This window comes from Nelumbo lutea, chromosome 6 (assembly GCF_056320005.1).
Source record: "Nelumbo lutea isolate HS-2025 chromosome 6, American lotus-T2T, whole genome shotgun sequence".
NCBI lineage: Eukaryota > Viridiplantae > Streptophyta > Magnoliopsida > Proteales > Nelumbonaceae > Nelumbo > Nelumbo lutea.
The window spans coordinates 72,949,473-72,971,678 of NC_142689.1; the positions used below are offsets into that span (position 1 = coordinate 72,949,473).

Consider the following 22,206-nt stretch of genomic DNA (forward strand, 5'->3'; position numbering starts at 1 on the left):
CCTACTGCAAAACAAACCGGCTCCAAATGTTTGAGACTTTGGAACACCAAATGTTTGAGACTTTGGTATGAGTTGTGTTTGTTGCTGTATGATGCTTCTTTTTAGTACCCAAAAAAACCAAAATAAATAAATACGATGCATGTGTAAACGATTTACTTTCATGCTGTACCATGAGTGGCAACTTGTAGATCCTAACTCGAAGAAAATACAAAATCTTTTCGTTTTTCTTTTTTTTATTTTTTCAACACAAATTGAGTTCTTATTACAGTATAAACCCTAAAATCACCTGAAGAGGAATGAGGAATCATTCACCCTATTACTTGCAAACCCCTCCAATGAGACAATGACTGAAGTATCTCTGAACTGGTATTATCCATGCCCAAAGCATAATCATACAGCAAACTCATCACAGCTAACCACTAGGACAATGCCACAAATTCATGACTATTGACCTTCCACTGCATTGCCATGTGATCACCATTCCATAGCTATCAGGATCAGACGTGGACCATGTAACAGGGTAGAAAATAAGCCCCAACTTACGAAACCTTTCTTAGTTCTGGCTATCATTGTTACATAATGCATGCAAATGCCTGCGCTTATTGTAAAGACAAACAATCTAAAGAGACCAGATCAACTAACAACAGCGGTAACAAACTAACAATATGGCTGACCCCTGTCTCTTCCTCATTTTCAGTGAACTAATAAAGAATCAAGAATCACTTCTCTGAAACTGCTTGACGAAAAATAAACTTACACATGGCGGTGAGAACTGAGAAGTGGTTGACCATCTTAGATTCTCTTTGCCCAAAGCAGTGTCTTTCATCCCACCCCAAAAACATGCCAACACAACCCAAACATTATCTACAGATTGCAGAGCTTCACCAAACTGAAGTTGCATTTCTTCTCAGAAAAACATCCATCAGTGGCTCATGTGATGATGTTACCGAATTAAGCTCCAATGTTCTCCATTGTGACCCCCTAAGGGCCTAATGCTAACATACCTGCTAATTACAGTCTAGTCCGCATTCCTCTAGTACAGGGCCATCCGACTTGGCCAAGAATGGATCAATCCGGACCCACAAAAGGGAGAAGATAGAAGCAAGCAGAATGGACCAGACAATAATAATAGTGGGTGTCCTGTTCTGTCGGCCCAATAAACCTTTGAGGAATGGATAGAGGTGGACAATCACCCAAAAAGAGAAAAAGAGCTTACCAAACAAAGGACCCCATGACTCGTACCCATTGTTTATTGCATTTGAGATACCAGCAACAACCCCAATGAGGTTTATTATTAAAAGTGTTGTTGGAGGGATAAGCAATGTGGTCCACTTGAATGCATATAGCTCTGAAAAATCCTCATCATCCCCAGCCTTTGATGTCACAGTGAAGTTGGTATCTATACCAGCTAATACTTTCAGAAGTCCCTGGAAGACTGCAAAAAGATGTGCTGAAACACCTCCAATGACCCAAAACTGCTCATTCCTCCACCAGTCATCAAGACCAACACCACTCCATCTCATTTCCAGGATACTTGTAGCAAAAATACATATGAAAAGTGATATGAACCATAAACTTGCAATGTTGCTAAGCTGCAGCAGAAACAGTATAGAAATATTTAAAAAACTGTGGAATGTAAAATTAAAGCAATGTGTTTTGTCACTAATATAATGAAAAGTTTCATACCTCTGGTGTGATAAATTTTCCTGTGAGCAAGCACACAGCAGGTAAGGTACAATACGCCAACAGTGGAATTGATGTCAACGGGTATACTGTAGCACCTATGTAAGACCAACGTTCCAACCATTTTAAACCACTTCCATATCCATACCATATAGGGCAGTGCCTGCTCAAGAAAATTTCTACAGAACCAAGAGCCCATCGAAGGACCTGGTGCAGACGATCAGAGAGATTGATGGGTGCAGATCCCTTAAATGCTGGCCTTGGTGGGATACAATATATCGATCGCCATCCATGGCAGTGCATCTTAAAACCAGTAAGGATATCTTCTGTAACAGAACCATAGATCCAACCAACCTGGCAAGAATATATGCTTAGTAGAGGGTAAATGTGAAGTCTGAAAACAGACAACCAAATCTATATACAGGACTAGAGAAGAATCCAACTAGTGGTTTACCTCTTTTCCCCAATCTGTCTTATCTTCATAGCCACAGCTGATGACATGAATGGCTTCTTTTAGCAGGGATGCAGGGCTTGCACTTTTCAGTGTCCCACCATTCTCAAGAAGGGTGGATGTGACAAACACAGGAGACTGGCCAAACTTCTTTTCTAACTTCTCCTCAGATATCACAGCTGATTTTGCACTCTCAATCCCTGCATAAAAAGTCAAACCACGTTTAAAAACAAAAACAAAAGCAAATAACAAATGATGGAACCAATAGATGGGGAAATGATATCATAAGAACCACAACTGACAGGATCAGAAAGATGAATGTGATTTTATAATAAATTGAGACCGCACGCAGCTGCTGAAATGGATACATATAACTTTACAATTTCAGACTGCAAATGTATGCATCCCCCAAATCAACTTCAAGACCTGGATGATGACTGACAGTCAAGTTCTTTGGCATGTAAATAGCAAGTACCCAAGGCAATCAAATAATGATGTTGAAGAGCCAACCAAACTGATCACCAGTATTTAAAAAGGGAAAAAAAAAAAGGCCTTTACTCAATATTGGCCCCAGCTATCTTGGGGTCTTAGGGGTAGACTGGATACAGTCCTACCCTTCCGCATTTTTTCACACAAATTGACCACTCAGACTCAAGCCCACATTCTCACACTTCGCAACCCAAGATTTTACCATTACACCAAGTAATGTCCCCTCAAATTGATCACCGGTAGAAGTGACAATTTGCAACAGAATTTGACACATAAACCAGCCAAAGTGAGCTGTGAAAATGACAATCTTCAAAAACTTCAGAAAAGACTTGCAAGCCAGCTCTTATTTTGCAAAGTCATTTTCAAGGGGCATCAATTTGGCTGACTTTTGCCAAGTTACTTAACCCTTGATGAAGCTGGAACTGAACATGTGAAATCACAATATCAGCATGTCTCTATTACTTCAAATAGCCTAAAATGCATGGTACATTAAATTGTTTGCAAAGAATTTTGAAGAAGGGCAAAACAAGTGAAAGAGAACCTAAATGCAAACTTTTAATCATCATTAAAAAATAACATCAGTGATACCAGTGACATCAAACAGGAAAAGCTTTTTACCTTCAGTACCCTTCTCAATACCTTCCAAAGCATATGCAGGTGGTAAATTTCTGGAACCCCTTTTCTTCTTCTCAGACTTAGGCTTAGTAGTCTTCTTCTTCCTCCTCCCAGAACAACAGCATCCACAGCAGCACCACTTTGGCCAACAATTGCATGTCCTTGTTGGTGGCTTCTTTGTCTTTGGAGCATCATAACCATAGAGTGCCTGCCTTCTAAATACACATCCTGTCCCCACATAAATAGGTCCTTGAATCCCATCTAGACCCTTCATGTTAATCTGGTACAGGAGACTTGTCCATTAGTTCTTTATAGAAACAACAAACCTATCTGAGAACATAAACAGCTGATTACAAAAACAGTCTATAAAAATGGAGGATTGCATGCTTACATCAAAGAATACAACATTCCGATTAGCATATCGGTCATGCCTATCAATACCATCAAACCTTTGTGGGAATTGAACATAACAAACTTTCTTTCCCATCAAAGGGTCCATCATGAAACACATTGCCTCCCTGAGAGCCTTACTGTTATTGATGTAGTGATCACAATCCAAGTTCAATAGATATGGTGCATTTGTCAACACAGCAGAGACTCTGACCTATTTTATTGGGGAAAAATAGAAAACAAGGAATTAGAAAACTTTCATCAACACCAGAATTCATTGAGACCAATTGCTGATGGGTTGATCGCTCACCAAAGCATTCATGGCACCAGCCTTCTTATGGTGAGTAAATCCAGGCCTCTTTTCCCTAGAGACATAAACCAGGCGAGGGAGTTCATTTCCTTCCGTATCATGCCCCCCACTTTGACCCAGAAATACCTGGAGTAGATTTTTTTCTTTGATTAGTAACCAAAGGAACTTTATTGATAAAAACCAATGTACAAGATGGAAATACCTGGGGTGGATCCTAAAGGTTACAGTAGAACAACATCAGTCCTGCATAAGGAAATTAGCCGAAGAACTCAATATGTATACCTGAATCATGCCTGGGTGATCTCGGACATTATTCCCAGGCCATGGAGTCCCATCTTGCATTGTCCACCCTTCTTCAGGGACTTTTTGCGCCTTAGCAACCAAAGCATTGATCCGAACTTTGAACTCCTCATATTCTCTCTACAAGCCAAAACATTGTTAGTAGTGAACTTAGAGTAATTATATTTAACAGAGATATTATTTTTTTGATAAATTTAACAGAGATATTATTACCTTCATGGCCCTCCGCTCCTTCACAAACGAAGGCAGGACCTTATCCTTGAGATAATCAATCTTTTGAGCAAAATAGCATTCAGGTGCACGTGGCTCAATATTGAACTTCTTGCAAAAAGGTACCCACTTCCGTGCAAACTCAGATGTTTCAGACAATGCTTCAAATGTTAACATAGCAGCACCATCATCTGAAACATAGCAGGAAACCTTTTCGACAGGGTAGTCCACAGCAAGAATGGACAAAACAGTATTTGCAGTAACAAGAGGAGGCTCCTTTAATGGATCTACTGTACTCACAAATATATCAACAGCAGAGAGTTGAGAAAGCTGGCCTTCTTTCTCATACCTGGGAAGGAAGGAGGAAAAAAACTCAGCACAAGTAACAAACTCTGATTGCACATTTGGGTGTACGTGTACAAAACCAAGAACACTGAATTTAGCCAATTACTAACCTCAAGGATAACCTATCTAGATAGGTTTCCCGGTCAATTGGGAGCCACTTAGGAAATTGATCAAGGATCCATGAAATTGCAAACCATATCTCACAGATCACAGATATGAGCCATAATGCATATGCATCAGGTGCTGGATGCGTTATTCGGTAATGAAAGAAAAACCCAAGAATTACAAGTCGTATTATGATGATCATGCGATAAGGATTGATTTGGCTTGATGGAATTGGCAATTTCCTTGAGAGCGGTTGTCTAGCCTCATCCATTCTGATAAAAGACAAAGTAAGGCACCAAAGTTTAGAATTAAAAGCTGTACTTGCTTGAAGAAGTGCATGGTCATTACCATTATTTGTTAATCAAATCATAAAGTTAGAAAATAAAGTATTATAAATTACAGTATTTGAAAGCATCATTAGAATTTTGAAAAATCAACTTTTTTAAAGATTATAAGTTTGAAAGGACTTCCAGCTATGGAACCCAGTTATCATAACTAGGCCAAAGCCCGATCCTCTTAATGAATTAAATGATTAAATAATCAAGAGAAAAAAATTAAAAAGATACTCTAATGATAATCACCACCAAAAAATCCATAGAATGACCATATCCTGCAGAATTTTATGGATTTACTGGGCTGATTTTCTGTTAGGTCCCCAATTATGGAAATGGACTATCCACTTCACCATTGGCCATTGGGACCAATACATTAACACTATCAGATGCCAGAAGCATTTATTGAGCGCTTACAGGGGTAAATCTGGCCCATCACCATCATTATCCCAATCTTTGCTTCCATTTTCATTCTTCATCACTTGTAACTTCTCTTGCTTTTGCTTCCAATTCTCCATCCTCTCTTTCCAAGCCACACTTCCATAACCATATGCAGCCAAGTCCTTGGATGGATCCATGGATCTAGGTTGAACTATAAATGAAAAGAAAAGGAAAACACGCCAGGCGAGCAAATAAGATTAAGCTAAAAAATAGTTAGAATTGCAGCAACAATACACAGAATAACTAGGCAGCTTCCATCGCTGCAACATGAAACAAGGCAACAAAAGCAATTAAAGTAAATTTCTTTAGGACACAGGTCAAAGCACCTGGAAGGCTAGGATCTGCGAATGGAAGGGGGTGGATCCTTTTCCCTCCGCCACCCATGAAAGAAGGGACCAAAGCGTGCTGTTCAGGAGGTATATCATCAACCTACAATCACCCATGTCAATAATTCTATGAGAAATATTTTTTCCTTTTTTTTACGTTTGATATTAAAACCGTGAAGAACCCATCGATAAAAAATATATTAGATCCATGAAGACCGTCTAAGAAATTCAATCAGCTGAGAAGAGATAGCTTCTGCGTGTGTGTGCATTAACGCTAAAAGAGATGGGGAAGAGAATAGGGGGAAATCATAGCTACTAATCCAAGACAAGCTGGATTAAGAAAAACAATCTCCTAAAGGAATTGAAAACCCAAAAAAGACGGATTTGCACAGGCAATTTACCATTTCACCGTTGGTAAGCAGAGGAACTTGTGGTATTGTATGAGCTACTTGAGGCATATCTGCATCTCCGGCTCGGCCATAGCTCATGTGCCCCTGAAGCATGGCCTCCGCAAGATACTGCATATCCTGCTTGTCCCTTCCGGCAAAACTAAATTCATTCTCAAGGTCGTCGATATCATCTTCTTCTTCATCACCCGCAACTCTAGCACATCCTGCAAATTCCAAGCTCTTTAAACAAGCAAACAATTACAAGAAAAGGGGAAAATGTTGTAGAACGAAATGGCTTAAAGATCTTGGTAAGACGAAGTAACCCACCCTTCAGACGTTTGAACCTAGTTTTGCACTGTGGGCAGACCTGGCTTCCTTCTCTACGCTCGTACTCGTAACAAGTCCTGCAAATTGGGAAAGCGCATTCATTGCAGGCAACAAAGAGCTCTCCATCTGCAGTAAGTCCCACATCATCCCCACAAATCTGGCAGATTTGCCCACTGATTGGCTGCAATGGCTTGGGCTGCAACAACAAATAAACACCAACAAAATAAAACCTCCCAATTCTTCAAAAACCAAGCAAAGAATCCGCAATGCCGGATTTTTCAAGACCCAAAAAAAACAATTCATCATTTCCAATCTTCAAGATCAAATCCTTGAACTTACGCCAGATTCTCCCTCTCGACGGATGACGACCAGTTCATTCCTGTTGTGAGAACCTGCAACTAAACCGGCACTGGCCTCCATTGTTCAAAACAATGAGACCACACCTACAGGCCCAATTTTGCTCCAGATCTGCCCTTCTCCCAAACCCAGATCAAAAATCCGATCTTTTTGTTCTCTTTATTGTGAGCAGAAGACGATAAAACTCAGTTTTCGGGCAATCAAAAGGAAGCTGTCGTCACTGTAGATGAGCTCCCCGATTTGAGCTGTAATGCCAATGGAGTGAAAACTTCGGGCCTTCTTTGCGAATCCACCGAAAGTCTTTCATTCCATATTATTCTTTCTTGTTCCTTCAAATAATCCCTCTCTTTCAGTCAAATTATCGAGCATCTTCGGTGAATATCAACTTCAGCACATATGAGAAAAATAAATAAATAAATACCTATACACCACCGACACTATTTTAACCAACCTCTCTCTCCTATACATTTCCCTTGCCACTCGTTTACCCCTTTTAACACCCCGGCCGACACAGCTAACACGTCAGAAAAACCAGGATTCTGGAGAGAGATTAATAAGAATCGGTAAAATCAAAATTGAGTCAAAGAATTTGTCTCTTTTTTAGAAAGCCCTCTGAGTGAATTCATTCAACAACTAATATTGCTTTACATCTCTTATATAATGGTGTCAATAAGAAAATCTGGAGATTGATACCATGTTTTCGCTCTCGTATAATTAGTAGCGAATTTAGCGACTGAAGAAATTGAGAAATGAGAAGCGACGCAGCAATGATTTGCCAGCAATTATTTGCAATCAGGGACAAAACAGACCACGGTGGGTCCGAGTCCACCAAAAAACAATTGACTAAACAAGCAATGTAGAGATAAATTAAGAATAACTATAATTACTATTTTATTATATTATAATTATAATTAAATAAAGCAAATGGAATAATCAAGCAATTGCAGTGAACAAAATATAAATATAAATATAAGATTACAAAAAAAAGAGCATGCAGGAAACAGCTATGCATATATGGGATTGTGAGGTAACGTTTCAACGGTCACATTGCGAGCTGCCCGTTCCTCTTCCCTCTGTTCTGTTTCTGCCCATGTTTTCACGATCTTTCTGTATGTCATCTCACGGACCCATACACGCCCCCGCCCCCCCACCACCACCACCACCACCACCACCACCACCACTCTCTCTCTCTCTCTCTGGTTACCTATGACTATGAGAAACGATATTAACGGGTCATTAGGTTACGCCCCGACCATACCATACCCGAAATCAGTTTCAGGCTTATGTGATCCAAGTGGCAAATGGGTGGGTGTGGGTTGAGTACCAACCCACGTATATTGACCCACTAACCCATTCATTTGACCCTCTAATTCAAATTAGAAACTTAACTTTTTAATTTTTTCTGCTTTAATTGCATAAAAATATAGAATTATATATTTCAATTAAAAAATTAAAAAGTCCAATTTTTCAAATAAATAAAAATACAAAATGTATAAAAATACAAAAAATGTATATATATTGCATGTAAAAAAATCGGAAATTGCTGAAAAAATACAGGAAAGTTGTAAGAAAATTCAGAAAATGCAAAAGTTTGAAGAGAATTACAGAAAATATATTTTAACTAAAAAACATGAATAATGAAAACGAGTTCAAAATATATTTTCAAATATAAAATACATAAAAACAAACAAATTGTAAAAAAAATGCAAAAAATTATAGAAATTGCAAACATGATAAAAATTTCAGAAAATAAAATTTATTTTTAAATTATAGAAACTGCAGAATTGAAAAATAAAATAGCATTTCAGAAATAAAATTTTTAGAAAACACCAACGATTATAGAAAAGCAAAGAAATTGCAAATAAATAACACAAAAATACAGAAAAATGTATAGACTGTAGCAAATAGAAAATGCAAAAAAAATTATAAAAAACAATGGAAATTATAGAAAAACACTAAAAATGAAAAAAAAAACAAAAAAAAAGAAAAAGAAAAAGACAAAAAATCAGATAAATATAAAGAGATGGGATAAAAACAGAAATTGTAAAAATACATAAAATGATAAAATTCAAAAACTATATATTACAGCAAAAAGTAAAAAATTGCAGACAAACTAATAAAATGATAACATTTTTCAAAAAGAAATTCAAACGAAAATCGGACATTGCATCCTCCGAATATTGAACCAAATTTTCAAAAAAATATTTCAAAGCTAAAAAGTTACAAAAATATTTTCGCATATATTTGTAGAACCCGGGATTTACATTCAAGATTCAAGTTGTAATAATTTACGAGAGATTGCAAATATTTTAAAACACAAAAAAAAAGTCGCTGAAATTTTTTATCATAGTCTTCATTCTTTCAAATCTTGGAACCAGAGATTTGAGTCGGCAAGAGAGGGAGAGTGTTGGTGCGACGGCGAACTTTAAAGGTAGACCTGAGCGACAAAGAGGGAGAGGGTGGTGGTGTGGCGACGAGATTCAAGATCTGAGCGCGATAGAGGGGTGGTGTGGCATCCACCTACCGTAGATCTGAAAATGAAGTAGAGAAGGGGAGTGGTGGTGTGGCGGCGATGTGAGCGAGAAAGGGGTGGTGTGGCAATCACCTATGATAGATCTAAGCGATGTGGGAGAGAGTGTGTGAGTCGGTGCTACCTTCTGTATATGTGAGGCTTTTGAGAGAAGAAAAAGAAAGAGAGACACTGTGGCGACCGGAAGAGACAAAGATGGCTGATCAGCGAAATGAGAGAGAGTTTCGGGAGAATAAAAGCAACCTAATTTCGATAAAGAGAGGGTCATGGGTAACCCTTAACCCAATTGACCCTGACCCTTTTAGATCATTCGACCCATCTTGACCCATTATTGAATTGGGCGGGTATGGATGGGTTATCAAGTGGGTGGGTTGGGTGGGTCAAGTGAGTTGGGGTCAAAATTGTCAGTCCTACTTTCATCATTGGAATCGGAAAAAAATCGTATTTGTTAAGGGTGTTTTTTAAAAATACGTTTTTATAATAATTACCTTTGGAATTCGGGAAATGAGGGTTTCTTGAAACGTTAAATTGATGTTTCTTAAATAGCTCGAGTGATTCTAAATCACCCTAGTGGCATGGCAATATATATATATATATATATATATATAACAAAGCGATCAAGAAATTTTCTCATTTTTTTTATTTTTTTATTTTTTTATTTCATATCATTTTTGAAACAACCAATGAGATGCACTGTCCCAATAAACTAAATAATTTATTTTCCTAAAATTTATCCAAAACTACCTCCCCCACTTTCTCTAAAATTATCTCTAATTCTATTTATCATCTAAATTATCTCTAATGTTATCCTCTCCCCTACTTTTTATCTATATCTATCTAAAGAAAGTTTGGATTAAAAAAATTAGGAATTATTTAAATAATCTAACAAAATTATATAAAAACTTTAAAATATTTATTAAAAACACAAAAAATAATTTTATATTTTTACAAAGTATATCACGAAATTATGTACTAAAAATTTAAATTATGTTTTTTTGGATCATCAACTTAAATGTTTTTCAAACAATTAATAATATGTAATAGCTTTAAATAAATAAAATTCAAATAACAAAAAAAATTAAATATTTTATAGATTACTTAAATATTTAAATAACTATATATTTATCATAACTAGATTTTAAATAGTTAAAATAAATATATATGTATATATAATAAATTTAAAATTTTTTTAAAGCAAAAAAATAATTATAACAGAATATTGAAAATACTAATAATTTAATATATTACAAAATTAATAATAAAATTATGTAATAATAGTATAATTTATGATTTTATGGATAATTAAATTCCATAAATAACTAATATTTTACATATTATTTAAGTATTTAATAGTTGGGTATTTTAAATAACAAAATATTTAACATAATTATATTTTAAATAGTTAAAATAAAGAAATTATGTAATAAATTTAAAAATTTTCTAAAAAGTAGAAAAATAATTATAACATAATATTGAAATTATTAATAATTTAAAATTTTTACATAATATTGTAAATAACTAATTTCACTTATATCAAGTAATAATTTAAGAAAACAACTTCAAAAAATTAATATTTATTAATAATAATTTTAAACTCTTAATCTGTATTTATTATATAATTATGTATATTAAAATTAATACTTATTGTATTTCAGTAATTATTTATTATTTTTGTGATAAATGTATTTTCAATGATTATGTATAAATTTATTTTGTTTTATTATTTAATAGAAAACTTTCAATAATTATTGGAGGTTAAACTACTATTAGTGAAATTTTTAAATTTAATTTATTGTACTTATTTGTATTTATTGTATTTTTGTCATGACTTATTGATTAATATTTATTATAGATTAAACTATTATTTGAGATTATACTATTTATTAACTAAGTTAATATATTTTTAGTACTTATTATATTTTTTCATCATCAATATTTTCAATAATTGTGTATTTTTGCTATAAATTTTCAATAATTAAACTATTATTATTTATCAGAGATGAGACTATTAATTTAGCTGAAATTATGAGTGTTCATGAGTTGGTTCAGTTCGGTTATAGGCTATTTGGCCAACCAACTTGATGTGATCAGGTTGAAGCGTTGGTTAGCTGAAACTGACTAACCTTTTGTGAAAACTGACCCATCCAAGTTGTATCGGTTTGGGTCAATTTTTTTGTTTGGTCAGTCGGTTCAAAAGATTTAAACTTAAAATTTTAATTTAATTTTAATAATTATAATGTAATTATTAAAAAATAAATTTAAAATTTAGATTTATGATATAAAACATTTTAGACTAAGAAATATTGGAAACTTCCCACTTTTTCATATTTAAAATATAAAATATTAATATATATCCATGGTTAGGTCGTTCGATTTTGATTGGTTTACAAATGGCCAAAGTGAAATTGATCTAATTTGGTCGAATTGGGAAATTTTTTAACCAAAGCCGACCTAAAATACTAGAAAACCGACCGACTCGGGTCGAGTTGATCGGGTTGGTCGGTTTCATCAGTTTGATGAATAAACCTAACTAAAATTAATTATTGTTATTTTTGTATTATAAAAAATTTATTAAAAATAGTATATAAAATATGAATAATTATTACTTATTTAAAAAGTTGAAAATATAAAACAATTGTATACTCTTATGTGATTCTATTAGGGTCATTTACTAGAACACATCTTATAGTTTTATATATTTACTTAAACCTACCTTATAGTTTTCATTTTATTAAAACATCTCATATATTTTACAACTTATTTAATCAACCTTTCATTAATGAGTTCTTGTTTTTCCATTAGGCCCATGCTTTTTTATTCCAAAAAATACCCTTAACACTTTTTTTGTATAGAAAACAAAATTAACCAAATATAGCCAATAGAGTGGTTGTTTGTGTCTTATAAAAGGAAAAAATGGTATTTTATTTTATTTTATTTTGATTAAATTTATTTAAATGAACATTAGGGTCAACACTGTCATCTAATGGAAGATTGATTAAATCCATTGCAAATTATAAGTGATTTTTAGTAAAATTTTAACTATAGAGTAGATTTTAGTAAATCCATGAAACTATAAGGGGTATTTTATTAAATGAACATTTCTATTATTTATCTTTCGCTTAATAAATCACATGCATCATATGAGTCCCCACTAGTTGAAATTTGAAAAGGCTGACTTTTTTTGAGATGTCACACATTTGTCATCATAAATATATTATAATATTAAGTCAAATTACTTTAAATGCCCAGTCAGCCTGCATCCCTTTTTTTGGTGTTTCTCAAAAAAAGAAACACGTGAAATGATTTACTACGAATCGGGTGAAACAATTCAGTATGAAACGCTTCGGTGACAAACAACCACTTAGTAGGATGATCATTTCTATACCAACCCGATAAAATATTTTCAAGGCCTAAGCCTATGTTTGATGTCTGTACCTGTGAATCAGGTGAAATGATTCAGTATGAAATGCTCCGGTGCTAAACAACCACTTAGTAGGATGATCATTTCTATACCGACCTAGTAAAATATTTTCAAGGCCTAAGCCTAGGTTTGATGTCTATAACTAGACCTCGACCCAGGCCTGAGCTAGCTACAATTTATATTATATATTTTATACAAGTCTGGCTATGGTATGGAAAAGGCATGATACTGGATATTTGATAACTAATCAATCTTTTTTTAATACTAATAAGAATGCATGTACTTTGCACATGGTAATTTTAGATAGTGATAATGATAGTAATAATATATCAAAAAATTTCTATAAATATGTATTCTTTATTTTTTAATTTTATTATTAATCGAAAGCATATTGCAAAATCCAAATCTAATTACATAAATACATCACCCAAATATGTGATAATCGAATCGAGTTGTAAAGTATCAAGTATTATTGACAAGCCTACTTGCTTTGCTAGATTCTTCTTTTTGTAATGTTTTATCTTTTTGGTGAATCTTTTTTCATTTTGTTCATTTATCAAAAATATATATATAATTTAAATAGAAGGAATTGAATGAGGTGAAAAGTAGTAGCCAATTTACAATATAAAGCAAGCCTGCTTGCTTGGCTAGATTCTTCTTTTTGTAATGTTTTATCTTTTTGGTGAATCTTTTTTCATTTTGTTCATTTATCAAAAAAATATAAAATTTAAATAGAAGGAATTGAATGAGGCGAAAAGCAGTAGCCAATTTACAATTTAAACCTCTTTTACTTTTTGTTTAATATGATAATTCTATGATATTATACATGTGCCTAAATGTCTTCTTAAATTTATGTATTTTTGTTCATTTTTGTATTTTTATATTTTACTCATTTTATTATTTATTTATGACATTAAATGTTAACACATTCGACCCAAAAGTTGAATTATTGATATTTTCCAAATAGTAACATAATTTCATTTTTGGTCAATTCTAAATTATGTATTTCATTTTCATTATCAATAAAAATCATTCTTGTTTATTACACTTATTGTTTTAATTTGATTAACCAAAATATCATAAATGTGTCTAATTTTTCTATATTTTTGTGATTTTCTATATTTATTTCTATCTTAAAACTTTATTACCTAACTATGACTTTATAGGTTGATCAATTTGATTTGTATGGATGAAATGCTTGGACACCACTTGGATAAAGAATGGTTTTATTTTTTAGTCAGTTTTAAAATATATTGGTTTATATTGTTAAAAATATTGACATAAATCTAATTAGTAGAATTTATTAATGAAAAATACCTTCAATATAGGATTTAATAAGAGAAAATGAGAGTTAATACCTTAAGTATAAAACTTAGCGAGAAGGGATTAAATGTAGAAATTAATAATTAAAGTTACATTTTTAACTCTTACAATTAGAAATGGACTAAATAGATAAATATGAACATTTTAATAATCACTAAAATTGTAATAAACTGACTTTTATACCCTTTCTCAAACAAAGAAATCTGTATCTATATATATATATATATATATTAAGGAAAAGAAATTGGGCTTTTGTAGCCCAACCCCAAAAATCCTTACAACAAATTAGCTAGAAACAACTATTTGAACCAATAGAGGAAAGGTCTGAATCATCTTGTTCGTGCCCACATTAGCCAACCAATCAGAAGTAGCATTCACCTCTCGAAAAAACATGGGAGCATTGAACATTTAGGCTAAAGCAACGATAAGTCCCAAAACAATAATCAATGATGGGCTTGAAATTATATGGCGGATCAAACCTTCCCTTTAGACATTCTACCACAACCTTCAAATCACCTTCAGTGGTTATACTTCCCCTCTTGCATTATGATAAGAATGCTTTTGGAATATGGGATACTAGAATGTTTGGCTGTGATAGAGCCAAATGACATAAATCAAGAGACTCCTCAGTATAAAGATAATCCGGTTTGTTGTCACCCCACATGCATTCTACCATATGGCTCATTGTGTTCAATGTTTAACTTGAATATACTCATGTGCATTAATGAATTATGTGCTCTATCATTAAAATAATATCTATGTGTTTGGATGAGACTTATGACCCTTAATCCTATATTACTTGTGTTATTATGTGGCATGATAATTTGCATGCTTATTCATTGTGTCTATATGCTTATTTTTTCCCTTCTCCCCTTCCTTTTTGCCAATGCCAGGAGGGGAAAATTTTGAACTTGAGGGTAGAAAAAGAAGAAAAGAAAGAGGCATTTCCTCAAGAAGAAGATAGGGGAGAGTTAAGATTGAAAGAAAGTCTCCTCATTCAAGAGGAGATATGAGAAAGTAAAATCTCCTCAATCAGAAAGAGAAAACTTTATGAATAGTTAATCCCTCACATATTCAAGGGAGATTTATATATTGTGTTCAAATGTTTAATTTACTAAGGAGTAAGTATTTATGCTTAAAAGTACAATATTTGTGCTTAAATAATTATATTTGTTACATGATTATATGCTTAATGTGCATCATTATTTTTTATAGAATATTAATAACAAGGGGAGTTCTCATTGTACTCTATACTTGAGTTTATTTGTAATCATTTTTTAACAATGGTTTGTCATCATCAAAATGGAGAGAATGTTGGCCCTATGTGTTTTTTATGATAACAAACATATTAGAAGTACTAATGATTTGTATTAAATGTGCAGCTTTATCCATTGAGTTAAAAATGATAAAAAAAAATGCTAAAAGAAGTAAAAGGATGAATGAAGTATTGGGTAGTTATCAAACACGTTGAACTCTCTAAAAGAAGATATGAGCTGAAAGAAGAAAAACAGCACTTAAGTCCAAGTGGTCTATATTGTGTCATGTCATGGTATGTTTAGGACTTAATGTAAACCACAAGTTTGAGATGCACATTTTGAACTCAAACATGACCAAACGTGGATAACATGAGTAATGGTTAGGTTAGGTCTGGTTCTTACGTATTCCTGAATTTTAAAAATGTTTAATCTCAATTTGGAAGCTAAGGTAACAAAGTTTGGGCCTTTGAAATAAATCTATACAAGGTCCTTAGCTGACGAACAATGAGTAGTCACTACTCACATTCATGAGTCAACTATCCTTAATAACTGAGGTGTGCATTTGCGAGAACATTGTTCATGAGTTGGCTATCTTTGACAATCGAGGTAATGTTTATGTTGGCACTATTCATGAGTCAATTCAAGTTTCTAATGAATCAACTACCTTTGACAACTGAAAATTGGCATAAATAGTTAGTCAATTACTATAGAAAAATATCACCTGTGAGTGATAATCAACCAATAAAGTGTATCCGTCGACTACTTACAATAAACCTTTGCATTCATTATTCTTGCATTCATGTTGATAGAAGGCTTTAGGAAAAGGGGTAAAAAATTTTCAAGTACCCAATTCACCCCCTCTTGGGTTGATTATTTGGACAATAGATTTCTCTCCCTTAAGTCGCAAATTTCTCATAATGCCTCTTTTTTTTTTCACTAAACCCTTTTGGCTTTTGAATTGGTTCAACATTTAATAATTTCAAGTTGTGAATATTCTAAAATATTTTGGATTTCACCGTCAAATCCTTTACCAACATTGGAAATCAAAACTGAAGGAAATTGGGTGTAGTTGTGAGTGAAATCTCTAATGTAATTGCTCCTGCAATGCTCATTAGCAATATTTCCTGTGTAAGACAATCATTATTTTCATATATACTATGGCCAGACCTTCAAAGTCATTAAAAATGCCATCCATGACAAGAACTATCCCCTCATTCAGATACCAAAAGGCCAATCTTTCTCTCTGGTCTCCTTATTGCAAACCTACAATACTTGATACAATCATGGCCAAATATGGGAGTAGTGTCTGCATCTAGAAGTACCTAAGCAGGAGTTTGTTTGGGCATGAGAGTATGGGGGTGCAAACAATTAGAACCATTCGCTGTTTGAAATATATAATTTTTATCAATTTTTTGTGCTTTTCACGTATTTGTTTTTTCTTATATATATATATATTTATCAATTTATGTATTTTTTGCAAGTTTTGTTTTTTAGAGGAAACATTTCTATTATATTATTAATTAAAGCACATGGATGCCTTTGTTATTTAAAGAATTAATTATTATATGAAACAATATTGGCATGTAATATATATTAATTATTTACTTAAAGGTTAAAAAAGTAATATATATATATATATATTTAAAAAAAAAACACTCCTCAAAAAGAGTTAAATCGGTTAATTAACCCACTCAGAATTAGTTTCTCCCACACTCATACAAAACGCTATCGGTTAACACTACTTTCAAAGAAAAAGTTATCTTTATACAGGTGGCAACATCAACATAAAAGAAGACCCACTCTAACTAAGGTCGTTACTAAGAATGAGGTAACTGCTATTGAGTTTTAATCAAATACAAATTCTTAATTGATTAAGTCTCTACCAGTTTCAAGCGGAAGGAGAAGGGTAATTAGGTAAGCAAGACAGAGAAATTTGAACCTATTATGTCTCAATTTTTTGTTATTGATATTTTTTGAATTTGTTCTTTTTTTCTCCAACCCATATCAGATTAGAAGCAGCCATTCAGAAAACAATAGACGTTTTGTAAATCTGTCATTCTAAATGTATGAAGCATTTTTTCTTTCTCCAACCCATGTCAAATTACAACCAGCCATTGCAAAAACAAGAGACATTTTGTAAATTTGGCATTCCCAATGCTTCAAGCACAACCATCTCTGTGTGCAATCAAACAAATTGGGTTTCAAGACACTTGAATCGACACAACAGTGCAAGAATCATGCAAAATCCAAAGCCAACAGTGCAGAGAAGGGCAAAGGATGCAAAGATGGTGGATTGCATCAGAAGACAATCTTGATGGGAGAAAAGTGCAATTGTCGGATTTCTTGAGCAAAACCTGTTATGATAGAAAAAGCTTCTAAACGAGATTCTACTAGGGTATCCACATGCAATCCGTTGCTGTGCTATGCTAGCTTTTCTATCTAGAAAGGTTTTTTGTGGTAGGAGGGAAGGACTTTATATATTCCATTTTTTAAGTTCATGTATTATATATTGTATTTATGTCTTCAGCTATTACCGTCTGTGTTCATGGCGCACTATTTTACTTATGGTTTTGGCTTTTCTTTTTACTGGTTAGAACTGATTTGAAGAAGTAGTTATCGAAAGCAAGCTGAAACCTTTGCACAAGCATATTTAAGCCATTGATATGGAGAAATTCCAAATGGCTCAATGGATAGTGTCGAAGCTAAGAAAGACAAGGGGTCAAATAGAACTCTGAATAAATGTTTCAAGTGGGGGTGAACAAAAAAAATTGAAAAAAATAAATTGACCAAAATCGAACCGAAAAATTGGTTAATCGAACTGATAGGTTCAGTTTTCAAGTCGGGGTGAACAAAAAAAATCGAAAAAAATAAATTGACCAAAATCGAACCGAAAAATTGGTTAATCGAACTGATAGGTTCGATTAAAAAATTGAAGGTACTGGTTCGGTCTTGGTTAACCAATATAGAAAATTGATAGTTAATCAAATCGATTGGTATATATATTTTTTTATATATTTTATATATATTTTTATATATTTTATATATATTTATGTATGTTATATATTTTTTATATATTATAAATTAATAAATATGCATTATATATATAAATATATATTTATAGTATATGATATATTATTTATTGTTTAAAATATAATATTTTATATATATTTATGATTTTTTATTATATATTTATATATTTTATAATATATATTAATAAAAATTAAAAAACTGATGAACCGAACCAATGTTAACTGAGCCGGTCAATTGGTTAACCAATTGGCTTTGGTTCGATTTTGGTTACCAATTTTCTAAACACCGATAATACCAATTTAGTTAAAAAAAAGCCCATGATTTGATTAACCGAACCGTGAGCAACCCTAGTTCCAAGGAAACATGTAAATTGAATCTTGATTTAGTTTTCTCTCCACCGAAACTAATCTACTACTGGGATGATTTGTTTTTTCTTTAATGGTGTTAAATATGTCAATCTGTTTTTTGTAATGTTTAGATGAAAATAATGTGAAATATGCTATTGATATGTTTAATCATTCATGCAAGGTAGAGCTTTTGGTTAACTTGCTCTTATCTGTGATACTCATGAAACAATTAATCACTATTCCATGAGATTCGTAGGTAAACTGGTCTCTCATCGCATTTAAACATTAATTTGATCTTCATTTCAGAGTTTGAATCGTCTAAGTTGGGTTGTTGATATCAATTTTATTTATAGAATGAAAAGAAATTACAATTTGATTTTAGTGTAAAATTTACCAAACAAGCAACAAACCTCTAATGCATCATTACCAAAAAACAAAAATATATATATAAGAAGAATGATGGTCGTTAGGAAGGAGATGATGAGTCAAGCAATATTAACGGTAAAAAATAATTTAAAACCAGACTAGCTCAGCCTATTCGCTAGAAGATAGAGGATAGGTGGTCAGTAGTAATATTGAATTGTATTGGAAATGCTAAAAAGGAATGCGTTAAATCGAGACTGGTAGATATAAGGCTAAGAGCAATAATGAATGTGTGGAACTCGAATGGCAAAGTAGTGGATTAGCCCATTAGCCCTAGTGGGATGGCTAATCCATCTGTCCCAAAATGGGCCGTGTCGGGCTGGCACCGCACGGCCCGTGGGCGGCCCGCACTTTGTGCAGGTCATCACGGACCGTGCCATCCTTTCTTCTGAAAATTTTGGAGGTTGGCCTGGCATGGCCCATGACCCGAGCCCATATGGGCCCATGGGCTGAGCCTTGGGTCGGGTCGAGCCATGTAAAAAATTGCCTATATATGAATTTTGTGTATAAATTTGCTTATATATGCAATAATTGAATAAATTAGTGTTGAAATTAAAAAAATATTTTATTAATATATTATATGCTATATATTATTATATAATTATAATATATATAAATATATATAAAATGCATATAAATATATAAAATATATATATGGGTCATGCCGGGTCGGGCTATGGCAGCCCGCAAGCCAATGGCGGCACGACCCGCTCAATCGTGTCATGTTGTGTTGGCTCGTGGACCTAAAATCTTAGGCCCAACACGGCTCGCATGGTCATGCCAAGCCTAGCACGACCCGCAGACCGTCATGCTAAGCCGGTCCAAGTTCATGCCGGGCCGCAGGCGGCACGACCCGATTTACACCTCTACGTGGGCCTAAGAAGCCAACAAAGTTCCAAAGCTGATTGTCTATAATCCAGTAGAGAAAGGGTGTATCCATTGAAAAATATGAAAATTTAATTAAAAATATAATAAAGCAAAAAAAAATTACTTAAATATAATATAAAATAACTATTTATTATTACTAGTATTGATAAAATTATAATTTTAAATCCATTTAAATTCATCACAAAAATAAATAAAATTAATCAACTTTGTTTATCCTCAAATTAATTATAAAATAATGCATTTTTTTAGTTTTAAAATTTCTTTTCATTAATTTAAATCCTATTATAAAGTTAAAAATTAATAAAACTTATGTTTGAATTTTACTTGTACTAGCTTGGCTTGCTTGGATTGAACTTCGACCAGCTCTACCCAATTGAAAATGTCATAAGGCTCTTCAAAACACAAGCTTCATTCTCAAACATGTGTCTATCCACTCAAAAAAAAAAAAACTATGAGCTTAAAATAGTAGTTATCTGTGTGGTAGTTACCTCCACTTAAAGGAAATTAAAAAGCACTCATTTCAAATAATGTAAGATCCATGAAGTAGGTTATTATTTAATAAAAATTTATTTAATCTCTCAAATTAAATAACAAATTTATATAAAAAATATCAAATAAAATAATAACCTAAATTTATAACATAAAAAATTGGTGTGAAACAAAATTTATCAAAATACATGAATGAAAAAATATCAGGATACTAGTCCCATACTTTGTTGATTACAAAAATGTAAGGCCCATGTTAATTTTTCTAATTTAATTTTTTATAGTTAAATAGTAAATTGCAAATTAAATGATATTGTAGTTGCCCCTTACTTAATATGGGGTCATTATCTAGATAATTTAAAATTTGAAATAATTCAGATTACGGGGTCATTTTTTATATAATAGTAAAGTATGAAATGCCTTGACTACCTTTTTCTACCTGAGAAAAAACCCTTATTACCATTAAGAAAAGCACAAAAATGCCTCGGGGCCCAGTCCTACGTCAAAGATTGAAAATGACCATAAAAAAAAAAAAAAAAAAAAAAAAGAACAGAAAAGTGCGCTAATGCAAATTTCTGAATTCCACTGCAAAGTTGTAAACCTTTAAAATGTCAAAAACCCCCCACTCAATACATCAATGCCCGCCTGTAAATTAACATCAATTCCAAGCTAACACCCACCCCAACTATACTTGGGCTGAACCGTCATTCTCCCTAAAAATTTCGCACTGAGGTGCTCAAACCTCTTTTTTCATTGGAAATTGAAATTTCATTAAAACCAAACAAGCCCAAAATGACAACATACCGCCCAAACAGAAACAAACAACAAAAATTAATTTGATGAGAGAGCCCGTTAAGTAGGTTTTCAAATCAATACCTATAAAAAGAAGTGTGAGATTCATCCTGGCATCTTTGTCTTTATCTGCGGATATTTGATTTGGCTGCTCGTCCAGTCTCCATAATCCTGATTACCATCATATACTCTCTCTCTCTCTCGTGCATTTACACCTGCCACTTAAATTTCTTATAAAAATTGCATATTAGTATTATGCACTTTAAGGCCGGTCTCATTTGGTTCCTTAATTAGTTAATTTTAAAATATTTTCATCCAGTATCTAAAATAAAATGTTAAAATTACCTTTCAAAATAAAATATTGTTTATCTTCTTCTTCAAGAATTTATATTAAACCAAAACAATGAACATATTTTAATCAAAAAATAATAATATACGAAAGTATAATAATTATATTAAGAAATATATTGCTATTGGTGAATTCTTTTTTCTTTAAATTCTAAATGCAGATAATGTTATTCTGCTGAATTCAGAATGTCAAATATCCATTTTAATCTCGTATATGAAAATTTCTGTAAAAAAGGAAATAAAAGGAAATTTCTGTCAAATATCCTTTTGAACTATAAATTTTTTTTTTACA

The 22,206-nt window shown here is 32.8% G+C and overlaps 1 protein-coding gene across 2 annotated transcripts; it reads right to left on the bottom strand.

The window, feature by feature from the left end:
• Positions 1–206: 206 nt before the first annotated feature.
• On the bottom strand, positions 207–7,821 carry LOC148849645 (putative cellulose synthase A catalytic subunit 5 [UDP-forming]). Of its 2 annotated transcripts, none has more exons than XM_088950711.1 (14): positions 7,053–7,821; positions 6,714–6,909; positions 6,399–6,610; positions 5,998–6,100; positions 5,648–5,822; positions 4,904–5,170; positions 4,452–4,797; positions 4,221–4,358; positions 3,939–4,064; positions 3,630–3,842; positions 3,242–3,518; positions 2,138–2,334; positions 1,687–2,037; positions 207–1,592 (listed from the first exon to the last, which is right to left on the bottom strand). In XM_088950711.1, exons 1-14 carry the CDS (start codon positions 7,131–7,133, stop codon positions 1,008–1,010), a joined length of 3,267 nt encoding a protein of 1,088 aa, XP_088806837.1. In that variant the 5' UTR covers positions 7,134–7,821; the 3' UTR covers positions 207–1,007. The 2 variants fall into 2 exon arrangements, with proteins under 2 accessions (XP_088806837.1, XP_088806838.1); XM_088950712.1 differs by having other exon boundaries at positions 3,263–3,518; positions 7,053–7,766.
• Positions 7,822–22,206: the final 14,385 nt, after the last annotated feature.

Excerpts from the sequence above, each read along its gene's own strand:
- LOC148849645 (XM_088950711.1), bottom strand. The coding sequence starts at position 7,133 with ATGGAGGCCAGTGCCGGTTTAGTTGCAGGTTCTCACAACAGGAATGAA. Across the intron at positions 6,611-6,713 it reads TAGGTTCAAACGTCTGAAGG|GATGTGCTAGAGTTGCGGGT; the intron begins GTGGGTTACTTC and ends TGGAATTTGCAG. Across the intron at positions 5,823-5,997 it reads CGCAGATCCTAGCCTTCCAG|TTCAACCTAGATCCATGGAT; the intron begins GTGCTTTGACCT and ends TTTCATTTATAG.